This window comes from Ostrea edulis, chromosome 7 (assembly GCF_947568905.1).
Source record: "Ostrea edulis chromosome 7, xbOstEdul1.1, whole genome shotgun sequence".
NCBI classification, from domain to species: domain Eukaryota; kingdom Metazoa; phylum Mollusca; class Bivalvia; order Ostreida; family Ostreidae; genus Ostrea; species Ostrea edulis.
This window is the reverse complement of record NC_079170.1, coordinates 77,935,698-77,961,841: the sequence shown is the minus strand read 5'-3', so window position 1 is coordinate 77,961,841 and position 26,144 is coordinate 77,935,698. Positions and strand designations below refer to the sequence as shown.

Here is a 26,144-nt window from a genome sequence, read left to right as displayed (position 1 = left end):
CTGCTGCCGAATTTACTATGATCTCTCAGCGAGTGTATCAATTTCAGTATCGATGTTAATCTACCTGGGACTCTCAGTGAGAGTATTAATTTCAGTATCGATGTTAATCTACCTGGGGAGGAGCTTGAGGCCACTGGAGTTCGTGGGTGAAGTTGTGTTATAGGGCGAGTTCCCTACAGCAATGCATGTCACTCCTTTTCAGGATGAGAAAGCTGCGGGAAATATATTTTTTGCAAGGGAATAGGGCAATCTTATCAAAATTAAGACTTGTAAATCCATTCCTCTATGGAACACTTCTATACAAGATCTAATAACTCCCCGTACGAGGAAACAATTTAATTTGAATACTTGCTTTATAAAAAAAAAAACTACATTTAATTATGCAAAAAATGCTTCCCCGAGTGGCTTACAACAATTATACATGTAATTCCAATGTATGACATGTCAATGCACTAATGTGATACGGAAGAATTTAAGAGCATCATAATAAACACATTTGTTTCTTTTAATCAATTTTTTTTTAAATCTCACCGTTTATATTCCGGTTTAGGTTACAATATTGAACTTAAATGGAATATCTTATCATCAGCAGGTGTATCTTAAATTATCTTAATGTATAATATGGCAATCTTTAAACTGGTGCAGATGAACTTGTCGACTGGCTTGTAGAAAATACCTCAATACTGTCAGCCATACCCCCAAAAAGTGATATCTTAACGGTTTATATACATGCACTTCATGAAAATTTTAAATCAAATCTTATTCTGATAAAGGACACATTCGCATGAAACTTGGAACCCCCACAAATCCGCCAACGATCTACACATTTAAATAAACAATTCATACCAAGAGTATTTTAAAACTCTTTCAACAGAGAAAAATTTAATTTTTCTTCAAAATCATGTAAAACGATTTACTTTAGAGTTTCACATGCAAAAATTTGAGTTTTATATACATGTAATTCAGAACCTAATGATGACAATAAGATACATGTACATGTATATATTCACTTTTGTGCGTTTTGCTGAATGGGAGGAGAGAACTACCATATATATAGAATACCTGGAAAACTATACGAACACCTAGAAAACTATTCGAACACCTGGAGAACTATATAAACACTGCATTTTTAAATCACATGCCCCCTATATCCTTTCATTGAAGTATGACACTTTGACGTTCAATATGGAAATGACTTGTAAACACATGGTTCTTTATTAGAAAATACAAGTCATTTTACAATACAATTCACAAAACCAATGACAGACACAATCTACATTAGACATTCACAAAGCAATACATTTATCCCCCCCCCCCCCTAAAGTTAGACTTCTGGACAATATTTTTCATCAAGACAAGATGCACACATACTTTTTGAAGGGAAATATCACTATTATTGTGGGCAGTGGGCAGTATCTCCATTATTGAGGGTAATACTGCTCTTATTGTGGGCGACATTACCTTTACTATGGGCAACATCACCATTACTGTGGGTAATAACACTGACATTAAGGCAACTGAGAAGACTGTAGACAGCTATAGGGGTGGGGGTGGGGGTGGGGGGAGAAATCAGACATGACAAGACAAACTGTAAAAAGTCACAAAGCAGTTTTTTAAAACAGCACACTGCATGTAGATAAAGTCATATTCAATTTATTCATCTGTATATCAATACCAAGCATGCTATCTGTGTGAACTATCAACATAACTACACTGCAATGTGTATGCTCATTCTGAGGTAAACTGACATATCCTTTTATATACTTGGATCAGAAGTGTAATAAAACAAACAACTTTAAATATTTCTTCATTGCACTGCATGAAATATACACAAATGAATACACATAAAAACATACAAAACTCAAATAAAATACATCTAAATCTAATAATTAAAAATGCCAAATTATGGAAAGCTTTATCAAATGATTACCAATTCATTACACCAATTTCATTATCATCAAAAAGTGGTATTGTTAAAAAAGAAGAATGCAGTGTATACACTTATTAAAAAAATTAAATAAAACAACTTCCTAGCATCACCATACATATGAAAATGACAATAATGTAAAATAAAAAAAACAATCTGGGGATTACAATTCTCCGAGAATCACAGACAATGACGGCAGACAGGGGCTGTATATGCAGGGCACACTATCTCACTTCCTGACCTACTTTTGACTGTGTCATTTTGGTGATAGCGAGTCGCTCGATATCGTCTAGGCTCAACCTCTCTATACTGGCATTGAAGTCCTGGAAATATATATATATATATGGTTATAACAATCTAGTTTGCCCATACAACCTATCATTGGGTCAAATGCTGTCTGACGTGTTTCATACCGATTGTTAGGCCGTTCTTGGCCCACTGATTTTGACTACGGATTACTGCATTTACCTAATCAAGATATAGAGCTCACAGCAAGTGTGACCGGTTGACAGGGGATGCTTACCCCTAGACACCTGATCCCACCTCTACTATATCCAGAGGTCCGTGTTTGGCAATTTTTTTATTTTGTATTCCTTATAGGAGTAATGAGATTGATCACTGTTTGTTATCTTCGTCCTTCATGTGATGTACAAATACAACACTTTCCTTGTGGGGACGTACATCATTTTAAATTAAAAAATTCTTCATAGTTTAGTAGTTAGATATCTCATCTTTAGTAGTTATATGTATCTAGTAGTAGTTTAATGATGTAGATAATACCGATATATCATGATGTTTTGCTTGAGGTAACTGGTATGTGGCAATGTGGAAAATCATCCCCCCCCCCCAGTACACATCATTTGAGTGCTTTATGAATACTAATATGTGCACATCATTTGAGTGCTTTATGAATACTAATATGTGCACAGCAGCATTAAGCACTTTGTTGATCTGGATCATGGATAGGTAGCATGGTTGAGAATATGGCTACTAAGCTTGAACTTGTAAAAAAGGCAAATGCTAATTATACTCAGATGAATAACTAGTCAAATCTTTGTCCATATTAATTAAGAAGTTTCATGAAATTCTGCTTAGCGGTTTTAGAGGAGTTGTGCTGATAAAATGTTTCAGTATTATATCACCTAAGTTCAAATGGGCATAACTCCCAGAAAAAAAATATTGAATAACAATTTCCTGAAAACACTTTGGGAATATGCACATCTACACAGTATGTCCTTACTAACTACAAGGCTTCATGAAATTCTGTTCAGTGGTTTCAGAGGAGTTGCACTGACAAGAACATGACTGATAAAGTTCAAAAGGGGCATAACTCCAAGAAAAACAACACCCTCCACAACCTGTTATGTGGAGTATAATATCATATCGCATGTTTAGTTATTAGATGTCTTGAGATGAGAAGACAAGCAACAAAATAAAAAAATGAAGTCATATTGGATTAACTATTGACAAATGTTAAGAATGGTTCATTGCGTCTGAAGAAAAAACGCAGCTGGTTTGCATTAATTCCTCCTGTCAAAGTTAGACAACTCTCACCTAGTGTCGGTCATCAACATTTAGCAAATAGGTGTCAGTGAATCGAACTATACGAGAAGCATTATTCACATTCAGCGATGGTAGCAATAAAGACAGAATTACTTTTTGAAATTCAGTGAGAATTTTCTCCACATCCTGTGGTGTAAAATGCCTTTGCAGGAATGCCCGTAATTTGTCCCAGAGAATGGTGGTACTGCAATTGGACAGGTCTGCAGCAAATTTCGGAACCATTCCTGGGGAAGGAGAACCGGATTTCTCAGGTTTTTTGGTCAACAGGAATAGCCTGTCCCCCTCCTTGATGTTGTAATAGCTCAACCTTTTGTCATCTGAAAAAAATATTTAAGAACCTTATTATGTTCCCCAAACAAAGTTTGGGAACATATTGTTTTTACTCTGTTTCTTATTATTATTATTAAGGTCTTCCGTCTCCTGCGGAAGACCTTACTATTATTGTTCGCGTTCTTCTTCTTCATTATTAAGGTCTTCCGTCTCCTGCGGAAGACCTTACTATTATTGTTCGCGTTCTTCTTCTTCATTATTATTATTATTATTATTTTCCTTGGTAGTACACGCGTTTTTCTCAGCCATTTCTCGATCGATTTTCACGAAATTTTCAGGAAAGATGTCTTTTGGTGACGAGACTTTGCTTGCAAAATTTCGTGCTTGACGTCACTTCCGGTCAGGAGTTATCTCTCTTTTAGTGACTTTTTGAATGGCCTTGTTGTCCACACATCTCCTCCGTTAGTTTTGAAGCTAGAGTCTTGAAATTTCTACACAAGATAGAGTAAACATTTTAGAAGATTTGTGGGGGATTCGATTTTACCGGAGGCGATTTGCCTAAACGCTCGCCTGGACCTGAAAAAATGGATGCCAAAATTTTTCGCCGATTTCAGCGATTTTTGACCTTTGATCTCCAATATCTTTTTTCTTGCAAATATTTTGTTAAGACATGTAGAAGAAAAGTTGTGCACATTTACGAGATCTTTTCGAAAATATCAAGATTTAGGGGCTAGCCCCTTTAATTAGGGATCTAGAAGGGCTCAAAGTCTACATCAAATATCTCAAAAATCGTTAATATTTTGGTATAAGTCAAAGAACAAAAAATGTTCATCTCAACAATCCAAATCTATTCATATAAAAATTTAGGTCATATGTTATGTAGTAAGGGATTTTAAGGGCCAAAACCATAATTTTTTTACGCCTTGTATCTCGAAAACGACAAATATTTTGAAAAGCAATAAAGAACAAAAGTTGTTCAGAATGATGATCTGAACAATATGCATATTTCGTTTTTACCCTATGTGGCCCTGTTAGGGAGCTACAGTTTGGCCCCTAAAAATTACTTCTAGAAATAACTCGAGAACGGTAAAGAATTTCTAAATACTTGTTGAACAAAAAATGTTTGAAATGTCATGACCTTTCTTACGATATCAAGCAAAAGGGGCTGACCCTTTAAATTAGGGGCCCAGAAGGGTCCAAAGGTTTATGAGAATATCTCAGAAACTATTAATATTTTGTAATAAGTCATTGAAGCGGAAATGTTCATCTAAACGAGCTTGTTCTTATCAAATCAAAAAGTAGGTCATATGTTACGTAATATGGGATTTTAAGGGCCAAAATCATAAATAATTGACGCCTCATATCTTGAAAACGACAAATATTTTGAAAAGCATTATTGAACAAAAGTTGTTCAGAATGATAATCTAAACAATATGTACATTTCGTTTTTTCCCTATGTGGCCCCGTTAGGGAGCTACAGTTTGGCCCCTAAATATTTCTTGTAGAGATAACTCGAGAACGGTAAAGAATTTCTAAATACTTGTTGAGCAAAAAATGTTTCAAATGACAAGGCCTTTCTTAAGATATCAAGCAAAACGGGCTGGCCCTTTAAATTAGGGGTTCAGAAGGGTCCAAATGTTTTTGAGAATATCTCAGAAACTATTAATATTTTATAATAAGTTGTAGAAGCGGAAATGTTCATCTCAATGAGCTTGATCTTATCAAATCAAAAAGTAGGTCATATGTTACGTAATTAGAGATTTTAAGGGCCAAAATCGTAAATATTTGACGCCTCATATCTTTAAAAGGACATATTTTTTGAAAAGCATTATTGAACCAAAGTTGTTCAATGTGTCATAACCTATCGATCAATATCAAAAAATGGGTCTGTGGGCCTCATGGCTCGCCTGTAGAGTCGATTTTTGTCGATATCAGTCGATTTCAAAAACTTGTAACTGGTAAATATTTTGTAAGGACATATTGAACAAAAGTTGTTCAGTTTATCGAGATCTATCGATTGATATCAAGAAATAGGCCTATGGTCCTAATGGCTCGCCTGTAGAGTCGATTTTTTGTCGATATCGGTCGATCTCAATAACTTTTTACCGGTAAATATTTTGTAAAGACATATAGAACTAAAGTTGTTGAGTCTATAGAGGGCTAACAAATGACATCAAGAAATAGGCCCGCGGGCCTTATGGCTCGCCTGGAGAGTCGAATTTCAAACGAATTTCACCGCAACTTTGCTTCAGAAGCTTATGATATGAAAAATTGATTATATCTAAAGTGTCTTAAAGTCGGAAACTAAATTGGGACTCATTTGTCTTTTTTTTTTTTTTAACTCCGAGTGCATCAACAAATCGGACGGAAGACCTACTCGTTGCTCGCAACGAGATCGTGTCTAGTTATTATTATTATTATTATTCTTTTTCTCCGGTACTTTTTTGTCCGGTAGTGTTCTCAGAAACTACAAAAGGGATCGATATGAAACTTTCCAGGATGATAGTATAGCGTTTGTAGATGTGCATAGTGATAGTTATTTTGTTTGCACGTTCATGCACGCGCGCGCACGTGCATTGCAATTTTGGTACAAAAAATGGAAAATCAGAAAATTGAAGGAAGCGATATAAAACCTAAATAGGATGATAGTATATCATTTGTACATATGAAAAATAATAGTTATTTTGCCAGCACGCGCACGCATGCGCGTGCACTACAAAATTTGTACGCTAACTTTGGAATCAGTCTAACTTTTTTGTTGTTCATTGAAATGGCTTGAAATTCATATTATAGGTAGATATTGAGACCCTTAACTGATTTACATGGTCAAAATTACCAATTTGCACGCGCATGCACGTGCGCTTCATTTTGATTGGATAATGCTAAAACGTTTGTAACTATCTTATTTATGAAGCGAATGAGATGATATTCACAGCATATGTAGACAATATGTGTATCTATATGTTGGTGTAACAAAAAATGCCAACGCACACGCGCATGCGCGTGCAACGTTTTTTAAATGTTCAATTTTTAAAGGACGATAACGTTTTTGTTTTTCATCAAATTCTATTCATATTAGGGGTTTAGATGTATCTTGGTACTCCTTACAAATTGCTGTGGTTAGAATTACTGCTCAGCACGTGCATGCACGTGTGCTGATTTCTGATTGGACGATTTTAAAATCGCTATAACTTCCTTATATTTGGTGGAAACAATATGAAATTCATACTGTGGGTATATGATACAAATGCCTGTTGAACGACATCAACAAAAATTCGGAATCATACACGCGTGCGCGTGTATGCACGTGCAACGCTTTCTTTCATTTCTTGGTACTGAAATGACCATATTGAACGTACTACATGTAATTAAAGGCTAAAATAAAATGATTTTTTCCTATAGATTCACAAGGACATCACTTTTTAATTGGGGGAGGTTTGGGGAACATCTGTAACGGTCCCCGTTACAATTAGAACTAGTTCAATTTGAAACTCATAAAATGAACTCGATGAACTGAGACAGCTATCTGTAGATTTAAGAGATGAGAGTAAACAAATCGGATGGTGGACACTTGGTTAATCTTTACGATGTTACTGACCACACAGTCAAGCATTGATGTGACACTCTTAATATACCTTTAAAGAATCTGAAAATTTCATTTTGTTGTAAAAATATGCTATTTGGATTGTTTTGTATGTAACTTTCACCATAATTCTTTAATAAAACTAAAACTAATTCAGTAAGTTTAACATGTTATCAACATAAAAGATTTGGGTTCTATAGAATATATAGCATCATATAGTTCTAAATCATTTACGGGAAGACAACGATGTAATTTTGCTTCATTGAGAGCCTCTGAATGGGTTTTCTAACATGAGTTTATAAGCCTTAGTTTTTTTGTCATTGAAACAGTAAAATTACAATTTTACCACAAAATGTTTTGATACAAAAATGACTGCTAATATTACTTTAAGTTAGATTTCGTATTACAGTATACATGAATATGAATGCGTTGATTTACCTCCTCAGATTGACAGAGGATTGAGATAATTTGCACTCCGCACACCGTCCTTACATTGTGCACCTTACCAACTAATGCTTTTCCTTTGAACACAAGTTTTTGTTCCTCAACGGGAATGGAGATCTGCATAGCTAGTATTTCCTTCACTCCCAGAACAGTGTGACTCGATGACACCTGTAATGAAGTGTATAAAACCACATGCATGTAGAAATGTATATCACTTTCATAACAAATAGTTATTAACAGAGGGAAGCTGTTCGGCTGCTGGGTTTCTTCATGCTGTTTTCACATGGTACACCAGTGCTTCCGAAGGTCCGTCGGACATTGACAAATGTCCGGTAATTTTTGTTTTGGTCCGCTCAGTATCAGTAATTTTTTTTTTTTTTTCAATCATGAATGAAATACATGACTAGATAAATTTTCAATTTTTAGCAGCATGTCCCAAAATTTATTCTGCTCTTTAATCATTGCTAACAGAAAACGTGTTCATGTTTAACTCAAATATTTATCAAACTTGCAATCGTCTTCAATTCCCCCGAGAGGGTGATAAAACAATTGAGCAATATCCTGTGACACTACGGACATCTTTGAAGCGTTTGAATTGGGTAATAAATAACAGGTAAATAAAGCGTTCAAGAAGTACCCTAACAACATGGGCACGTTTGATTGAACAATTTGAATTTGACTTACACGAGTTGCTTGAGTTAAAAAAAAACCATGTATTTCATAACACTAGTGTTGAACACGGGTTGGAAAAGTTTACTCCACTGACAAATCTGAAGTGAAATGCTTGGGCTAATAAAGTACGTCACTGATGCCATTCTGGGCCAGGAAGTTCAAATTTACATGAAAGTTTCCTGCTATAGTCAGATTCAAGTTCGTTAAAATCATTACCCCTGGGGGATAGGGTAGGGCAGCAATAGGGGATCAAAGTTTTACATGGGAATATATAGGGAACATCTTTAAAAATCTTCTTCTCAAGAACAACTGGGCCAGGACAGTACAAATTTACATGAAATTTTAAGCTTCCTGATATGGTGTAAATTTAAGTTCATCAAAATCATAGCCCCCCCAAGGGTAGGGTGGGGCCACAATAGGGGATTGATTTGCCTATAAAATTTCTGTTTGGTAAAATGTGATTTGGTCCAGTAATATCTCAACCATTACTGGACCAAATGTCCAGTAAGTACCAGAAGACCTTGGGAGGCACTGGTACGATACATGTCATATCAAATATCATATAGAAAGATCTTAATATTGTGAAAAGGCTCTCAGAATAAAAATCACATGAATCAATTTGTGTTAGCTTGTTGTTTTGTTGTTCTGTGTCATCCCATTTGAGAATTTTTCACTCATGTCTACGGACATTAGGTCAATTTAGGCGACACCTTTAGGTGAAGTGCCACAAATTTTGAACCATGCATGACGCTAAAGGCCTTGGCAGTAAAAGGATCTTTATCATGCCTACAATGACATATTTTACGGCCTCACCGGATAGACTCATGACTTTCACGTCTAATGTGTGGTGCTTCGTAAAGGGAGTGTCTTACAGTGGACAAATACTATAAAAAATCTTCTGGGATTTTCATGCTGTTTCAAGTTAAATTATATTGGGTTATGAATTAATATTTACATCAAATCTATATTTTTATATATTCAATCAGTAACAGTAAATGTTAGGAAGCAGGGGGTAGTTTCCAACAACAGGCCCGATCAAATTTATTCAAAGGGGCATGGACACAATTTCAGCCAAAAATTTTCAAATTTTATATTTCCATTTTTATTTTAATGTTTAAAATGCTTAGATATGTATTTCTAATGGTTAGCAAGAATATAAGTTGTCAAGATACATGGGAGATACAGAGCACGAGCCTTGTTTACATAACAAAGAATTGCGAGTGCTGTATCTCGCTTGTAACTCAACAACTGATATTCAAATTTTGGTTGACCATTAGAAATACTTTAATTAAGCATTGTAATAAATAAAAATGGAAAAATAAATTGAAAATTTTCAGCTCAAATCGTGTCCAAGCCCTTTTAAATAGTAGAGATGTGATATTACATGTGTAAAAATGTGTACAGTAGAATAATCACATGGTAAAACAGTTTGTATTGCATGCAGAGGCGTAGTCAAAAGCAGTATCTAGTTTTGAGAACCTTCATAAAATCTGCAATGAGCAGGTCCATGTCCATACACAGGTATCTGAATTTTAATCAGTTAATAGATATGAATAGAAAAAAACTCTCTATATATAAAACACATAAATGTATTTTATTTATATAGTTTTTTTCCTCTTATTTACTGATTAAAATTGCTCCGTAACGACGGGATTATCATTTCTTCTCTATCAAGTCTCTATAAAATAAACATGACTCTCTCTCTTCTTTTTATAATTTACTTTTTCAATATCAAAGTTAATAAAATTTCGTGTATTTACAAAGGAAATTCGGATTAGGCCTATGTTCTTGGTTTATTTTTCTTCTTCTATTTTTTTTCTTCTTCTAAGTGTGAAAAGAGATATAACTGGTTGTGAATAGCGTTCAGAGCAAAGTGAGGAGAGACCTTTTTTCTTTTCTTTACTTACTGCAACCTGGAAGTCATTTCCCTTTAATATCTTCACGTAGATATGCATTCTGGCCTTATTTAGTTTCGGTTTGCCTTGTGTGTATTCGGGGGCTTTCCAATAAAGAGACGGATACGTCATCACCGCGTATGAATAGTTGAAGATGATATATGTGAAAGTAATTCGTACTGACAATTTCGAATGTGTGTAATATCATGACATAATAGGTTAATAAAGAACAGTTGTTTATTCCACATTATAATATTTAAAACATGATCTCTCAATTTCTAGGTTATTGGTCACGTCTCAAAAAAGTACGTTTTCTTTCGCTCTTCCATTTATTGTGCATACAAAGAAAATACTTATACTTTTCTTTATATATCAATAAAATATAAGCACATTTCTTGTTGGTAAGGTTAGAGTTTTAATGTGAAATTTAAAGAAAACATTTTCGTACGAACAATTTATCTTAAGAAAAAGTATACAATACATTGATATTCATTATGGTATTACAAGGGAGTAAGAAAGCAGATCGTAATCCCATCCGATATTCCCGTTGAATGGCTGGAAGCTCCTTGATTCTAACTGGCTCATAGTTGACCAACCAATTTCTCAAATTCTTCTCGATCACATAGGTTTGTTATTGTAATCTTACGACCAATTGGACAACACGTGGAAAGTTTAATTTGTTGTAAATATGAAAAAAAGAACATTTATTACCTTGAAATGAATTCATTTCAGTGTTGAATTTACAGGCAAAAAATCTGTCGCCATCTTTTTTTGTAATCTTTGTACATTAGGCCTAGATAAAATATTTGAATCAGGATGATATAGATCTACTTTTCGGTGATCAGTCTATTCAAGTGATTTTGGAAGTTAGTCGGTAAATATCTTACTCAAAACTTCATATCTTTTGTGTTGCATCATTGAGTAATTGCAATAGCCTTTGTTTAAATTGTGTTTTGTTTTCTTTGTTTTTTTTTCGTGCGAGTAAAATATATATGAAACAATACAATATTTGCCTACTCAGAAGATCTTTTTGTTAAGATTTAACAGTTACTCAAGTGTCATTCACAAGAAAATTAACTATTTTATTGTATTGTAGAGCAACATTCCTTTAGGACGTTTAATGTGAATATTTTCCTTGTACATTAGCTGTTAAGGAAGCTTTGCTTTTTAACTTCCTTTACGGACATCTCTCTCTCTCTCTCTCTCTCTCTCTTTCTCTCTTTCTCTCTCTCTCTCTCTCTCTCTCTCTCTCTCTCTCTGCAGAGTTGTCGAAATTATTTGAGCATCAGACATTTTGTCTAACAGTTTCAAAGATCTTGTCAGACCGAACAACTTTCGGTCATACCAGAGAGTATATGATGTTAACTGTTTTGTTCTGTAAATATTGCAATTAAAAAAATATACAATTTATTAAGCATGTCAGAATCGACTATACATTTTGAAAATTCAATAGGTTGTCCACATCCCCTTTTATTTTGATAAATTTGACTTCTCATACTATTGAAATTTATTTTCATCGTCATATAAGAAAAAAATTATACTGCAGGGGCACAGAGCCTATTTATGCAAGTTTCTCTCTGATCCAAGCTTTTTGTGTTTGTTGAAGCTTATGGATCGCATGCATTGCTGCTTTTTATCTGCATATTTACAACTTATTGTTCATCATCTGGTAGTGCTCACCAATCTAAACAAATATCGAGAGACCGCCATGTTTGACATTCGTTGTGATATCAAGTATCCCGATGAAAATCACACATTGTACCCAAAAATATTTTATCAGTCATTTGAACCAATGTTTTCCAGAAAGTAATAAAGTAATCGGTCCAGACGAATTTTTGCCCACAGGACCAATGGTTTTCGACAGCTCTGCTTTCACTCATGCATAGTAATACATAGCTTCATTATGAAGGTTTTTTTTCCCCGCCCCTCTGTCATGTAACAGATCTACATTAAATTAACACGTGTACCAAAACAGTGACAGTGAAGCCATGTCATGTGCATGATGTGTGGTAACTTCTCTCCAAATTCATAAAGCCTGTGTCAATGTTTTTCCCAGAATTAAAATGCAATTCAGACTCGTCAGAGTTCATTTCTTGATTCTATACCCCAAGGGTAATTGTATGTTTCCGCTCACAAAGTTGGACATTCAGCTCAAAATTTCAAGACACTTTGTCCTAAATTCATGATTTATTTAGATTTATGCATGATAGGAACATAAATTTTGTTGGAGTCTTTTCCTATAGCTATTGCAAAAAATCTTGTTAAAAATAAAATATTTCAAAAGTCTAAGTAAAGTTATAGATGAATGATCAATGATACGTTTCAAAATATTGAATCCAAGGGCAATAACTCGGTTTCTATTGATTTCTTTATCAAGTATATTATGCGATGATTTCCTTTAGTTTTTACAGACATTTTATATCTTTTTGTGAAGATACAGTTTCATGAAATTGTGATGCTACTATGTCATCATAACCAGTTTTTATGAGATTTTGATAACGCTGTTCAAGGAAAATTGCAATTTTCTGATGGTGATATATGATTCTGTTTATGTATGTCTCACATCTTAAAAAGTGTGATGACCTATGTATTTTATTTGATAATTTGTTAGTTTTAACACTAATGAATGGAAATAAATACACATTTTAAACTTGTATCAGATAAAACTGCGAGTTGATGAATACAACCGCACAATATTAATGTACGAGTCCCTAATTAATTTGAAACTGAGTACAGCCATGTTGTTTAACTCTAAAGTGCTGGGCATGCACGTGTGGAAGACCATTCATATGATGCCTGTAGTATTCCTCCCCAGGTCCTTCAGATTAATAGATTAGGTCAAGTACAGTACATGTATTGCTGAATCAATGACAGAGATATTTCTTATGCACGAACTGTAACAAATCAACAAACAGGGCGTGAAGACCTAGCACACACAAATACTTAACAAAGGAATTGTAGCTACTCTGAATTTCTGATCTGTTGGTCTGGCAGGATTTTGTGCAAATTCCTGGGTGATATGTGATAAGTTGCTGATCACGTCTCGTCAACATTTGTCTGATTTTGTTAATCAGACCAATTTAAAGCTACATATCTTCTCTATAAACTAATCAGTACACATTACAGAATAGTTAATTTTAAAGAAATACCACTGTGAAATATGGTATACTATGTGTATTTTTCAGATGAGCCATGGACAGTAACTCTGGCGATGGAGTTGGGGACGGGATGGGAGAGTCCTTTATGGGGAGCCAGTTTGTCATGGAGGGTAAGATAGTCGTCCGATGTCACAAGTTTTCGTGATCGCCTGATTCTTGGTGATATTGTAATATGCTGTCAGGATGCAGGATTTGGTTTGTCCGTCTGTTTGTCCATAACTTGTCAATTTTAACTTTTGAATCAAGTAAGATACGGACTTGTCACTTAATATTTCAGAAACTGGTGTTCAATGTCAGAGTTTTGTATGTGTAAAGGGACAAATCCTGTGTCAAGGCCAATGTTGTTTGACTTTCAGGGTTGGATATATAGAGTATTACGTACCGATCTTTTTTATCGTGTGTCTATGTCTGTAGGTGGTGGAGATGGAGAGGAATTAGGAACAACGGAAAATGACGATGACACCAGGGGAGATAATGAACCTCTCAGAGAACAGGTACGCGTTTATTTAATAATTACACAGGGGAGATAATGAACCTCTCAGAGAACAGGTACGCGTTTATTTAATAATTACACATGTTAAGGGAGATAATGAACCTCTCAGAGAACAGGTACGCGTTTATTTAATAATTACACATGTTAAGGGAGATAATGAACCTCTCAGAGAACAGGTACGCGTTTATTTAATAATTACACATGTTAAGGGAGATAATGAACCTCTCAGAGAACAGGTACGCGTTTATTTAATAATTACACATGTTAAGGGAGATAATGAACCTCTCAGAGAACAGGTACGCGTTTATTTAATAATTACACATGTTAAGGGAGATAATGAACCTCTCAGAGAACAGGTACGCGTTTATTTAATAATTACACATGTTAAGGGAGATAATGAACCTCTCAGAGAACAGGTACGCGTTTATTTAATAATTACACATGTTAAGGGAGATAATGAACCTCTCAGAGAACAGGTACGCGTTTATTTAATAATTACACATGTTAAGGGAGATAATGAACCTCTCAGAGAACAGGTACGCGTTTATTTAATAATTACACATGTTAAGGGAGATAATGAACCTCTCAGAGAACAGGTACGCGTTTATTTAATAATTACACATGTTAAGGGAGATAACGCTCCACTTGGAGAACAGGTACACTCTATTTACTAATTACACATGTTGTTAAGGGAGACACATGTATTTACTTATTACATATGTTGTTAAAGGGAGACAATGAGCCACTCGGAGAACAGGCACATATCTAGTTAAGTTCCTGATCCTTTTAGTTTTGGACAAGGTTTTCTGAGAAAACTTGGAATTATGGCTAGATATCATGTTATTAATAAGATCATTTTTTCTGTATCCTGATTCCATTATTTATACATGGGCATTTTGAACTCGAGCACATCTGGAACAGTTTGGTAAGTTGTAGAGCATTCCAGTCCTTAATTATTAATTAAGTGGTCAAATTTGAGGGGTAAGAAAGGATTTTGAGATTGGCAATGTGGCCAAAATTTGGCTCTTCTCAGGGCTATGAAAAGTCCCTGCTAGTACATGTCTTGATTTATTGATAGTATTTTATAAATCTTCTTTTGAATGAAATATACATTTAACCCTTTTGGGTTAAGAAATATTACTTTTAAGTGCTTGTTAGAAATAGTTCATAATCAATTTATGATAATGCAGTGAAAGTTCTGAAGCTGGTCATGTCAGGAGCAAAAATACTGCAAAATTGATGTAGATCAAATATGGGAATGTATCTATTATTACAACAGCAGCTCGATCCACAAAGTCTGATCACATTGAGTTGACAGGCGGAGGATCATCGAATCAAACGAGGCATGAAGTATCGAGCTTGATCTGACGATCCAGGCCTGTCAAGAAGCAGTGATCTAATTCTACAGAGCAAGTTCCTGTAGTAATGCTACATTTATTTATACCCCATTATGAATATTTGAGTACAGGTTTATAAGATAATGAATGTACATTTCTTCCTAATTAGAAATATGACAAACATACTGAGAGATTATTTTTTGTGTACGCAGTTTTGTTTGTGACGAGGTTGATCATTTTCAGCTTAAAACGTATGTTGATGCCTTGTGACGTGATCAGTTTCGGAGAGACAAAGTTTTGAATTAGATCACCCTAGTGTGATGATCCGGAAAGTCAGATCACACTCTCTGTGAATTTAATTATATTCCTGGTGTTAACAGTATCAAAACATGAATTATTGATGGGTATGTAAGAAACAAAATTTCAGTGCAGGTTACACTAATTATAAAAGAAAACCTTAGATTTGTACATCTTTATCTTTTGATTTTTAGAATAAGATGTGGTGGAAGTTAAGTGTCAGTGCTTTTGGCATTGTCAACAATTTTATATGTTGGAAGTTATATTTCATATTTTTCTACCACCACGGTAGATGTAAAGATTTTGGGCAATATTTTTAAGTGCACTTCCACATGTGCATGTTAAAATTTTCATGTGAAATAATATATAATTTTTTGTTGCAGGATCGATTTTTACCAATAGCAAATGTTGCAAGAATTATGAAGAAGTCCATACCTAAGACAGGCAAAGTAAGACTTTATTATTAATCACATGTAGGATTGTAGAAATGAATGCCTTTGAAGAGTATGATTAAAAATTGGTTAGACTAACCTAGGGTAATTGATGACAGTGTAGACTGTGCTTGATCTACCTAAGAAGTGTAAGAAAGAGTAATTAGGATTTATACCAATCTATAATGTGCCTGGAATGTTGAGAAAATGAAAAAAAGACATCGTACATGTTAGATAAATTTAAATTTTTTGCATGGAATATAACATAGTAGATATGTTACACTTTGTTTTATCAGATTGCCAAAGATGCAAAAGAAACGGTGCAGGAGTGTGTATCAGAATTCATAAGTTTCATCACCAGCGAGTATCCTTCTGATAGAAATATCATACTCATGTTTAAATCAAATTTCATACTGTAATGTTGTATTCATAAATAATCAAAAGGAATATTGTATTTGTAATCAAATTTCACACAGGGATATCATATTCGTAATCAAATTTCATACAGGAATATTGTACTCCTAATCATATTTCATGTTGGACCTCCATTTTATAAGGTTATATTCGAAAGACCCGTAAATTCAGGGATGTGATTTTTCTTCATTTTAGAGGAACTCTTCCAATTAACTCAATTTTTGAAAGAATGAAAAAACGAAACACTCTGGATTTGATCTAAACTGACAGATAAAGATATTCTACCAGTTCAGTCATGAATTTTTTAGTTAAAAAACTTGAAATGTAAATTACCTCATCTTTGTTTTCTTAACGAAGAACCTGAATATATGCAGATTGTTTTTATGTCAAATGTGTCTATAGCAAAGAATTTTATTTTCCAATGAAAATGAATAATCATTTTGATAACAGTTTGAAATTTCCTTTACTCTTGGCTCAGAGCAAGTGAGCGATGTCACCAGGAGAAAAGGAAAACAATTAACGGGGAGGATATCTTGTTTGCGATGTCTACACTGGGATTTGATAGCTATGTGGAGCCGTTAAAACAGTACCTACAAAAGTACAGAGAGGTCAGTACTAGGCATTCTTGATAAGGTACAGGGGGGGGGGGAGTCAAAACTGGCTACTCTTGATGTGCTGTACAATATTTTAGTTTTCTGATTAATCAAATAATGAATTAAAGCTGCCATGTGTCATTTTCAATGAAACGTCTAAATAAAGTGACCTAGTGCTTTCGCTTCTCACTGCTGATTCTCGTGATCGATAGTGGTTGTATGTGAGATGGTATGGTGGTCGCCCGCTCAGACACGTGGGTTTCCTCCAGGTACTCTGGTTTCCTCGCACATAAATGACCCCCTAGTGCAAACATCCGTGCATTGAAGGACCCCCATTGCAAATGAGCTTTTGAATTCATGGATTGTCCTTTGTGTGTATATTTGCATGTATGTACGGACTAAACATTTTATAGTATTGAGTGTGCGTAAATCACGAAAGTACAGTATGTTAAATTCATGAGGAAGTATCGTCATTTAGTGGATATTCACATTTCATGTTGTGCTCCAAACGTAATTTTGGACTTAATGTTATAGATGGGAAAATACAACTGCATAGATGAGGAATGTGGCCCATGGTTCTCTTGTTAGGTCACCCAAGCTGAAAGCTCAAGTGAGCTTGTCTGATCACCTTTCATCTGGCATATGTCTGTAAACTCTTTATATTTTCGACTTCCTCTTCAGAACAAGGCCGAGAGGTTAGAGTATCGCGCTCAAAATCACACGACCTCTCGCCTCTGTCGACGCGGGTTCGAATCCCGCTTGCGCCGGTAAGTGAGAAAGTTTCCCAGTTTACTTTCAGAAGGTAGATGGTCTCTTCCCAGGTACATTGTATCTGGGTTCTCTCTTCCACCAATAAAAACTGGGCGCCACCAGATAACTGAAAAATTGTTGAGTGTGGCGGGAAACGTCAATCAATCAATCAAAACCACTGGGTTAATTTCAACCCAACTTGCCACAAAGCAAGCAAATGCTTGGATAAAGAGGATTTGTGGTTGTTCAAATGCATGCTGAAGTGCTACCTCCTTTCTGAGGTGGAGATAATTAAGAATTTATTTAGTGAAAAATTTGTGGCGTCTTTTAAAAATTCCTTCTTCAGAACCACTGGGTAAATCTCGATCAAACATGGTACAAATACTCCTTGCATAAAGGGGATTAAAATTTGTTTAGGTGAAGGGCCATGCACCTTTCAAAGGGGAAATAATACAGAAAAGGCAAAAATAGGGTAGGATCATCTAAAAATCATATCAAGAACCGTTGGGCCCGAAAAGTTGAAATTGACATAAAGTAGATTCATGTTTGTTCAAATTATGACCCCAGGGGGTAGGTTGGGTCCACAATTGTAGATCAAAGCTTTACATGGGGATAGTGGAAAAATCTTTAAAAATGTTCTTCTTAATAACAACAAGGCCATGATAGTCATATTGATATGCAAGTTTTTTTTTTTTGGGGGGGGGGGGGGGGGGGGGAGGGGGGGCGGTGTCCTGAAGGGGGTTGAAATAATTGAGGCCCCATTTCCAGTCCTAAAAAGCAGGTATTTTACCCAATTTTTGCTTTAAAATTTCCAAACAATGAAAGCAAATCAAAGTGGGGTAGCCTTATTGTTCATAAATGTCCTACATAGGCCAACAGGTTACAATTTTTGCCTCAAAGTTGCAAAGTAAACCTAATATCTTTGGTTTCGACTTCTTTAGATGAAGTAAGCTTTGACCAAATGGAAAGAGTGAACCTAATACATCCAATATCTTTTGAACTATTCATGGTGAAGCTTTCATAGTGTGTATATAAATCTTGACCTTGATTATGAAGTCAAAATTTTTTTCATGGGAATAAAGATTGCAAAAAAATCTCACAACAGCTGAACAATAATATGGCCTAGTGATTTAAGTCTGTGATTTGACCCATAGTCTGCTTGTTTAGTCATTAATTACTCTTGAAAATGTGCTGAGTTTCCCTAATAATTACTTCCTTCCTGGTTGAATTGCTTCCTTGAATTACAATCTATGAATTGTATGTCGTATCACTTCTGAAAATCTGTGTTTACAATGCATTGCAAAAGTAAATGCATTATTCTATTCTGTAGATAAATCTTCTGGAAATAACTACTGGCAGTAGCTGGTTCAGTAGGCAGGTCTTGTACTGACAGTAGCTGGTTCAGTAGGCAGGTCTTGTACTGACAGTAGCTGGTTCAGTGGGCAGGTCTTGTACTGGCAGTAGCTAGTTCAGTAGGCAGGTCTTGTACTGACAGTAGCTGGTTCAGTGGACAGGTCTTGTACAGACAGTAGCTGTTTTGGGTAGGCAGGTCTTGTACTGGCAGTAGCTAGTTCAGTAGGCAGGTCTTGTACTGGCAGTAGCTGTTTTAGGTAGGCAGGTCTTGTACTGACAGTAGCTGGTTCAGTGGGCAGGTCTTGTACTGGCAGTAGCTGGTTCAGTAGGCAGGTCTTGTACTGACAGTAGCTGTTTTGGGTAGGCAGGTCTTGTACTGGCAGTAGCTGTTTTGGGTAGGCAGGTCTTGTACAGGTAGTAGCTGGTTCAGTAGGCAGGTCTTGTACTGGCAGTAGCTGTTTTGGGAAGGCAGGTCTTGTACTAGCAGTAGCTGGTTCAATGGGCAGGTCTTGTACTAGCAGTAGCTGGTTCAGTAGGCAGAACTTCTACTGGTAGTAACTGGTTCTGTGGACAGGTCTTGTACAGACAGTAGCTGTTTTGGGTAGGCAGGTCTTGTACTGGCAGTAGCTAGTTCAGTAGGCAGGTCTTGTACTGACAGTAACTGTTTTAGGTAGGCAGGTCTTGTACTGGCAGTAGATGTTGCAGTAGGCAGGTCTTGTACAGACAGTAACTGTTTTAGGTAGGCAGGTCTTGTACTGGCAGTAGCTAGTTCAGTAGGCAGGTCTTGTACTGGCAGTAACTGTTTTAGGTAGGCAGGTCTTGTACAGGTAGTAGCTGGTTCAGTAGGCAGGTCTTGTACTGGCAGTAGCTGTTTTAGGTAGACAGGTCTTGTACTGGCAGTAGCTGGTTCAGTAGGCAGAACTTGTACTGGTAGTAGCTGGTTCTGTGGACAGGTCTTGTACAGACAGTAGCTGTTTAAGGTAGGCAGGTCTTGTACTGGCAGTAGCAGGTTCAGTAAGCAGAACTTGTACTGGCAGTAACTGTTTTAGGTAGGCAGGTCTTGTCATAAGAAAGTTTTTATTGTGTTTCAGTCATCCAAAGGCGACAAAGGTGGACCTTCAGTCGGTGTGGAGGGGACGATAGACGAACTGGCGGAGGAATCATTCTGTGAGTTTTGTTTAGATGTTATAAGCTCTGTGAGGATTAGGCCACATCAAATCGATTCTCTGGTTCTCAGACACTGCCCCTCCCCCAAAAAACAATCGACCGCTGACACAAGTTTATTGCCGCCCCAGAAAAAAATCGCCGCCGCCCGTATTTGATCAGTCGAAATAAAATTCGGGTTTGGGCACCAAAATCATAAAGCGCCTTGCTGAATAAGACGTGCTACTTAGGGCTATTCCAGAAATAAATACATGGAGGGGTCGGGAGGCACCTTTTGTATATACCAAGCACCCATAAAAAAAAATAAAAAATTACCCCATGACCCATCAAATTGATAAACTCATTTTACAATGACCCATCTAATTAAAAAAAAAAACTAACCAGACCCACCACAAAAATATTTTTAAAAATGAAAACGGTACAAATCTCGCGAGGTTTTCGGGACAAACATTCTAGTCAATGACGCAGTAATGCCTGTGCGACATTGTATCACAGTAGTTCTGAAGAAATGATGTCACATCAACAATCAAAGGCATCTATGGCGGGAATGTTGGAAAGATTGGGAGTCCAAACGATGCTATTATCATGAAATGGGTATGGATATGTTTTTCCACGAATCGTTCGTCTACTAATGGAGCCCGCGCCCGGAGGCCACTATATCACCATCACACTGACTGATAAATGTAACGCATCGGTACCCTCGTATAAATCAACTAAGGTTTGCCTATTTTTATTAGAAAACGGAATACCTATTGGTTTCAAAATATTCCCAAAATCGATGCACTGTAAACTGTAATAATCTACAGAACAGAGTTCGCCGCCATCACGTCCAAAGGGACCCTACTAAACGCGCCTCTAATTTGAAGAGTGCCGTAATGGAAAGTTATGCGCTGCAAAGAGCGACAACTCGAATAGTTCTATGTTACTTCTGATTTCCGATTTCGAAAGCAGCATTTCGAAAGCACGTTTTCAATTTTCCCTCCGACGTTTTGTAACCAACACGACAAGAGCGACAATAAAAATATTCTGAAAACTCAACACCCACGTGGCACAAAATAAAACAATAGAAACTACCCACTACCCATAATAAATATTTTTTTAACAGTCCAACCACGGACCAAATAAAATATGAAAAAATACGACCACCCACACAAAAAAATATCATTTGCCGCCCGACCCCCCCATTTGATCATTTCTGGAACAGCCCTTAGTTGATGTAAACTATATGGTGACAGAAACAGTTCTTGTCAGCATTGAGATTATTTTTAACTCAAAACAGATTGTTCCATGGACAATTATACCGGTAGACTCACCCTTGACAGTTGATACGCTTTGCAAGAAACTTTTGGGCGGTGAATTTAAAGAAATTGAAACCGTGAAGGAATAAATTGATGAAAGCAAGGCGGAGTTGAAGTACGACATTTTCGTAGGTCGAAACAAAACGGCTGACAGCGATAAGGTTTTTTCAACAGTGAAAATTTCCAAAGTGGTTGAACACAGGTTGTGTTTATACATTTTATTTACAATTCTTTTACAATTCATGACCAAACATTTACAGGAAGTAGTTTTTGGTATACTTGAATAAAATGATAAAAAAAACATACTATTTTGTATTCACTTTATTTACATAAAGATCTACAATATAAAAGCTTGACATAAATATAAAACAAGACAAGAAACAGAATGAAAAGAAGCTATATGGTGTTGAATACCATTTGTAAAACTCTAACTTTCTTCACAACACAAAAAAAAAACCATGGACAAAAAATCCCTACCCATTTGTGACATGGAGATAAACTTAAAAACTACCCCCCCCCCCCCTACCTTCCTACCCATTTTTTGAAAAACAATTGTCTGAGAACCAGAGAATTGATTTGATGTGGCCTTATAATCATTAGTTGAAGATGTAAGATTAAATTAACCATGCATGTTTTTATTCCTCTGTCATGAAACAGCTGGGACTTTTAAGGTTGTCCCATTTCTATTCAGCCATCATTCTGTAACAGCTACTTAGGTTTTGCTATGAAACATCTCAGTCCAATACACATAACTCTGCTAAAAGTCATAAAATGGAACCAAAGTTAACTCTGCTAAAAGTCACAAAATGGAACCAAAGTTAACTCTGCTAAAAGTCACAAAATGGAACCAATCTTATCTCTGAGTTTTGTCTTTTGGACTGAGATTGTTCAATATAAAATGTTCCTGGCGACGTTACCTAATATTGTACTATGTAGAAGGTGCAGATCAACATTGGATCAATTTATGTGTCGATTTATTGGCTATAATTGTATTTACTGGGCTACTGGCAGGGCCATTTGTGTTGCTCAGATAGCCTTGTATGTCTTTCTATATAAACAGTTGGGGGGATGTTACAGTTCTGTCAGATGAAATTATGATGATAAATTGAAAATAGATTTTGTCTTGCAAATTACACGAGTTACAAATACAAATTACATCTGAGCAAATAGTATTTGATAATCACCAGTATAAATGAAATGAAGGATGACCTAGAAATATGACTATACGAGATCTGTGTACCTATTGTTGATGTAGCCCTATTGTTTCTTTACAGCCCAGTCCCTGACTACTGGTCTGCTGACGAACGAACAGACAAGCTCACAAAACGTCATCTACGCACAGTACCCTGGCACGGTATGTTTTCCTTTCTCTTCGCAATATTCCTCACATGTTGCATTTCATTCAAATGTTGTAGATAAAAAGAAACGCCCCTTGATTGATAAGGTGGACGCTGTATGTAACAACGTAACTTGGGGACTGTATAACACAAACATTGACTGTATGCAGGACTGAGGGATAATTGAATTTATCATGCCTCAGAATGGTTTTGCTGTATAAATGTTAGGTTAATAAATTTGCTATTTGTTCTGGATAATGCTAGCTGTGAAATAGTTTCTGAACTATCTGCCCTCGGGAAATAGTCTCGAAACTAATTACCGGATGCTATATTTTCCCGCATTTTCTTTTCTGTGATGTCAAAGTCTGATAACTCTAATTAGTTTACTTTGGTATGTCTGACACAAGTAAAGTCTACTTCGGTATAATAAAACACCTATTTACTGACTATTCGGACAATAGCAAGTTTATTGTCCCCCTCGACAGCAACTGTTTCCCTCGGCTGCGCCTCGGGAAATTGTTGTCTTGGGGGACAATAAACTTGCTATTGTCCTCATATCCAGTAAAAAGTTGTATAACATAAAACCATTTTAATATGTTTCTAAATGCCCAACTCATCAGTTTACATTTGTATCTCTTAAAATTCCACATCTGTTCATTTAGTGTCATCTTTGTGTGTTATTGTTTGTAGAATATAACCTTTGGATGAATAGATGATCTGAATTCCTGTGTTTGGAACATGGAGACAGAGCTTCAGACTGCTTGTAGGAGAGGGGAAGACTTTAATCAGATCGTGCTGTCATTTAGTGTTCGTTCCTGTGTTTGCGTGACTGGTCAGATGGGGAGACTTGTGTGGTGCTATGTCTCAAGTCAGTGGCACCGAATGTCACCTTCTGCAGCATTTTATAGAAAATTACAAACACACATATATATATATCAGTAACATGTGTTTTTGTGGTCTACAAATAATTAATGTTGTAATTAAACATGTGTGTTTTGGTGGTCTACAAATAATTAATGTTGCATTTTGTTAAATAAAATGGTTATTTTATTTTATGCATTACTGCACGGGCAAGTTTGTTGTCTTGTTTAATGATGTTTCCTGACATTAACAAGAAATGTAAATCGTTTGTTATTTTAGAACTCGATGTGTTTAAACACATGACATAAAGACATTACTGTGTCGGGTACTGCATAATGTACTATCACAAATATAAGATCTTCTCTGGTAATGGTGAAATAGGGAAACCATGCTTCACTCTTCACCATGTAGCAATTAAATTCTGAGTCAGAAGAGAATATTGGGGGGGGGGGGGGGGGTATTTATCATGTTCAGTAATGTACTTTGCATCAAATCTCGGGATATATGGAAGAAATTGTCGATATTGAAGTTTTAATTGATAGTTGTGTTTAATTGTAAATAATGTTCTCTCTCCAGCCTAGATAAGGATCGCCTTGTACCTACACTCTTGACTGTTTAACATGTGTATGTTTTATGTTGCTACATGCACTTTGTATTGTCATCAAGAAATGGATGACTCCGGTAATAGATGTACATGTAACATATTTATTACGTGTATTTGTTTATTAGTGTCTAATGCTAATCTTGCTGATTTCAGATGTTTTAGTTTTTGCAGCTATATTGTATTCATTGTGTGCAGATCTCCGTTAATTTGAAGAATTTTTGTTTTCGCTATTGTTAATTGCTTGACAATATGCTAATAATTAAGGCTAGTTAATGTTTACCAGTATATATGATTTAAATCCTACTTGATTAATGATTGCATTATTTTATGTTTATTAAAGTACGAGTCCATTTTGAAAAACAGCATGAACTTATACCAGTACTTCATTTTGTCATCATTTTACATTTTGAAATATGTCATACACTAACTCTATAATTATGTGTTAAAGCCTTTTTTTTTGGATATGTGCTTGGCACACAATAAAGTACATGTAACAATTTTTTAAAAGATCATGTAATTAAAAATTCACAACTGAATTCAGATGAGTTGTTATACTTTCATGTCTTCAGGTCTTATATTGTATCTCTGCAATTAATGAAAACTGATGGCAGAAAATGATGTTGTTTATAATGAAAAGGAGACTAAAATGTACAAATTACAGCATGTATGAGACATTGGTTACCCCAGAAGTGGATCCTGTGAGGGTCTATAGCATGTACGAGACCCAGATTACCCCCTGGAAATGGATTCTGTCTGGGTCTATAGCATGTCCGAGACCCAGATTACCCTCCGGAAGTGGATCCTGTTAGGGTCTATAGCATGTCTGTGACCCAGATTACCTCCGGAAGTGGATCCTATCGGAGTCTATAATATGTCTGAGACCCAGGTTTCCCCGGAAGTGGAATCTGTCGGTCAAAAGCATGCCTGAGACCCAGAACTCCCTCCCCCCCCCCCCCCCCGAAATGGATCCTGTCGGGGTCTATAGCATGTCTGAAACCCAGTTTACCCCGGAAGTGGATCCTGTCAGGGTCTTTTCCCGTTCTGTGATCCGGATTATTGGGTGCATACTTACAGCCCCAGAAAACTATAACCATTTATAATTATACCCCCCGCAACAAGTTGTGGGGGGGGGGGGGGTATACTGGAATCTGGTTGTCCGTCTGTCTGTCCGTCCGTCTGTAGACACAATGGTTTCCGGGCTCTAAAGCATTATCCTTTCCACCTACCGTCACCATATCATACATATGGACTACCCATGGGATGAAGATGTTCCCTATCGATTTTGGGGTCAAAAGGTCAAAGGTCATGCGCACTGGACATCGAAGTAGCAATATGGTTTCCGGGCTCTAAAGCGTTATCCTTTCCACCTACCGTCACCATATCATACATATGGACTACCCATGGGATGAAGATGTTCCCTATCGATTTTGGGGTCAAAAGATCAAAGGTCACGTGCACTGGACAGCGAAGTAGCAATATGGTTTCCGGACTCTAAAGCGTTATCCTTTCCACCTACAGTCACCATATCATACATATGGACTACCCATGGGATGAAGATGTTCCCTATCGATTTTGGGGTCAAAAGGTCAAAGGTCACGTGCACTGGACATCGAAGTAGCAATATGGTTTGGTTTGTCATGCCATTTGATTTTTACACTCAGAAAAGAGGTAGTTTATACCTATTACCAACACCCTTTGGG

At 36.2% G+C, this 26,144-nt stretch overlaps 2 protein-coding genes across 6 annotated transcripts; one reads left to right on the top strand and one right to left on the bottom strand.

The window, feature by feature from the left end:
* Positions 1 to 1,196: 1,196 nt before the first annotated feature.
* On the bottom strand, positions 1,197 to 10,538 carry LOC125655685 (ubiquitin-like protein 4A). Its single transcript, XM_048886124.2, has 4 exons — positions 10,367 to 10,538; positions 7,850 to 7,955; positions 3,584 to 3,807; positions 1,197 to 2,250 (listed from the first exon to the last, which is right to left on the bottom strand). Exons 1-4 carry the CDS (start codon positions 10,484 to 10,486, stop codon positions 2,152 to 2,154), a joined length of 549 nt encoding a protein of 182 aa, XP_048742081.1. The 5' UTR covers positions 10,487 to 10,538; the 3' UTR covers positions 1,197 to 2,151.
* Positions 10,539 to 10,849: 311 nt separating this feature from the next.
* Positions 10,850 to 24,980, top strand: LOC125654361 (nuclear transcription factor Y subunit beta-like). 5 transcript variants are annotated; one of them, XM_056145403.1, is made up of 10 exons: positions 10,887 to 10,980; positions 11,451 to 11,476; positions 13,540 to 13,622; positions 13,927 to 14,006; positions 16,023 to 16,088; positions 16,367 to 16,434; positions 16,963 to 17,092; positions 20,272 to 20,347; positions 22,917 to 22,996; positions 23,670 to 24,980. In XM_056145403.1, exons 3-10 carry the CDS (start codon positions 13,547 to 13,549, stop codon positions 23,685 to 23,687), a joined length of 594 nt encoding a protein of 197 aa, XP_056001378.1. In that variant the 5' UTR covers positions 10,887 to 10,980; positions 11,451 to 11,476; positions 13,540 to 13,546; the 3' UTR covers positions 23,688 to 24,980. The 5 variants fall into 5 exon arrangements, with proteins under 5 accessions (XP_048740264.1, XP_056001378.1, XP_048740265.1 ...); XM_048884309.2 differs by lacking the exon at positions 10,887 to 10,980 and adding an exon at positions 10,991 to 11,228; XM_048884307.2 differs by lacking the exon at positions 11,451 to 11,476 and having other exon boundaries at positions 10,850 to 10,980.
* The last annotated feature ends 1,164 nt before the right edge of the window (positions 24,981 to 26,144 follow it).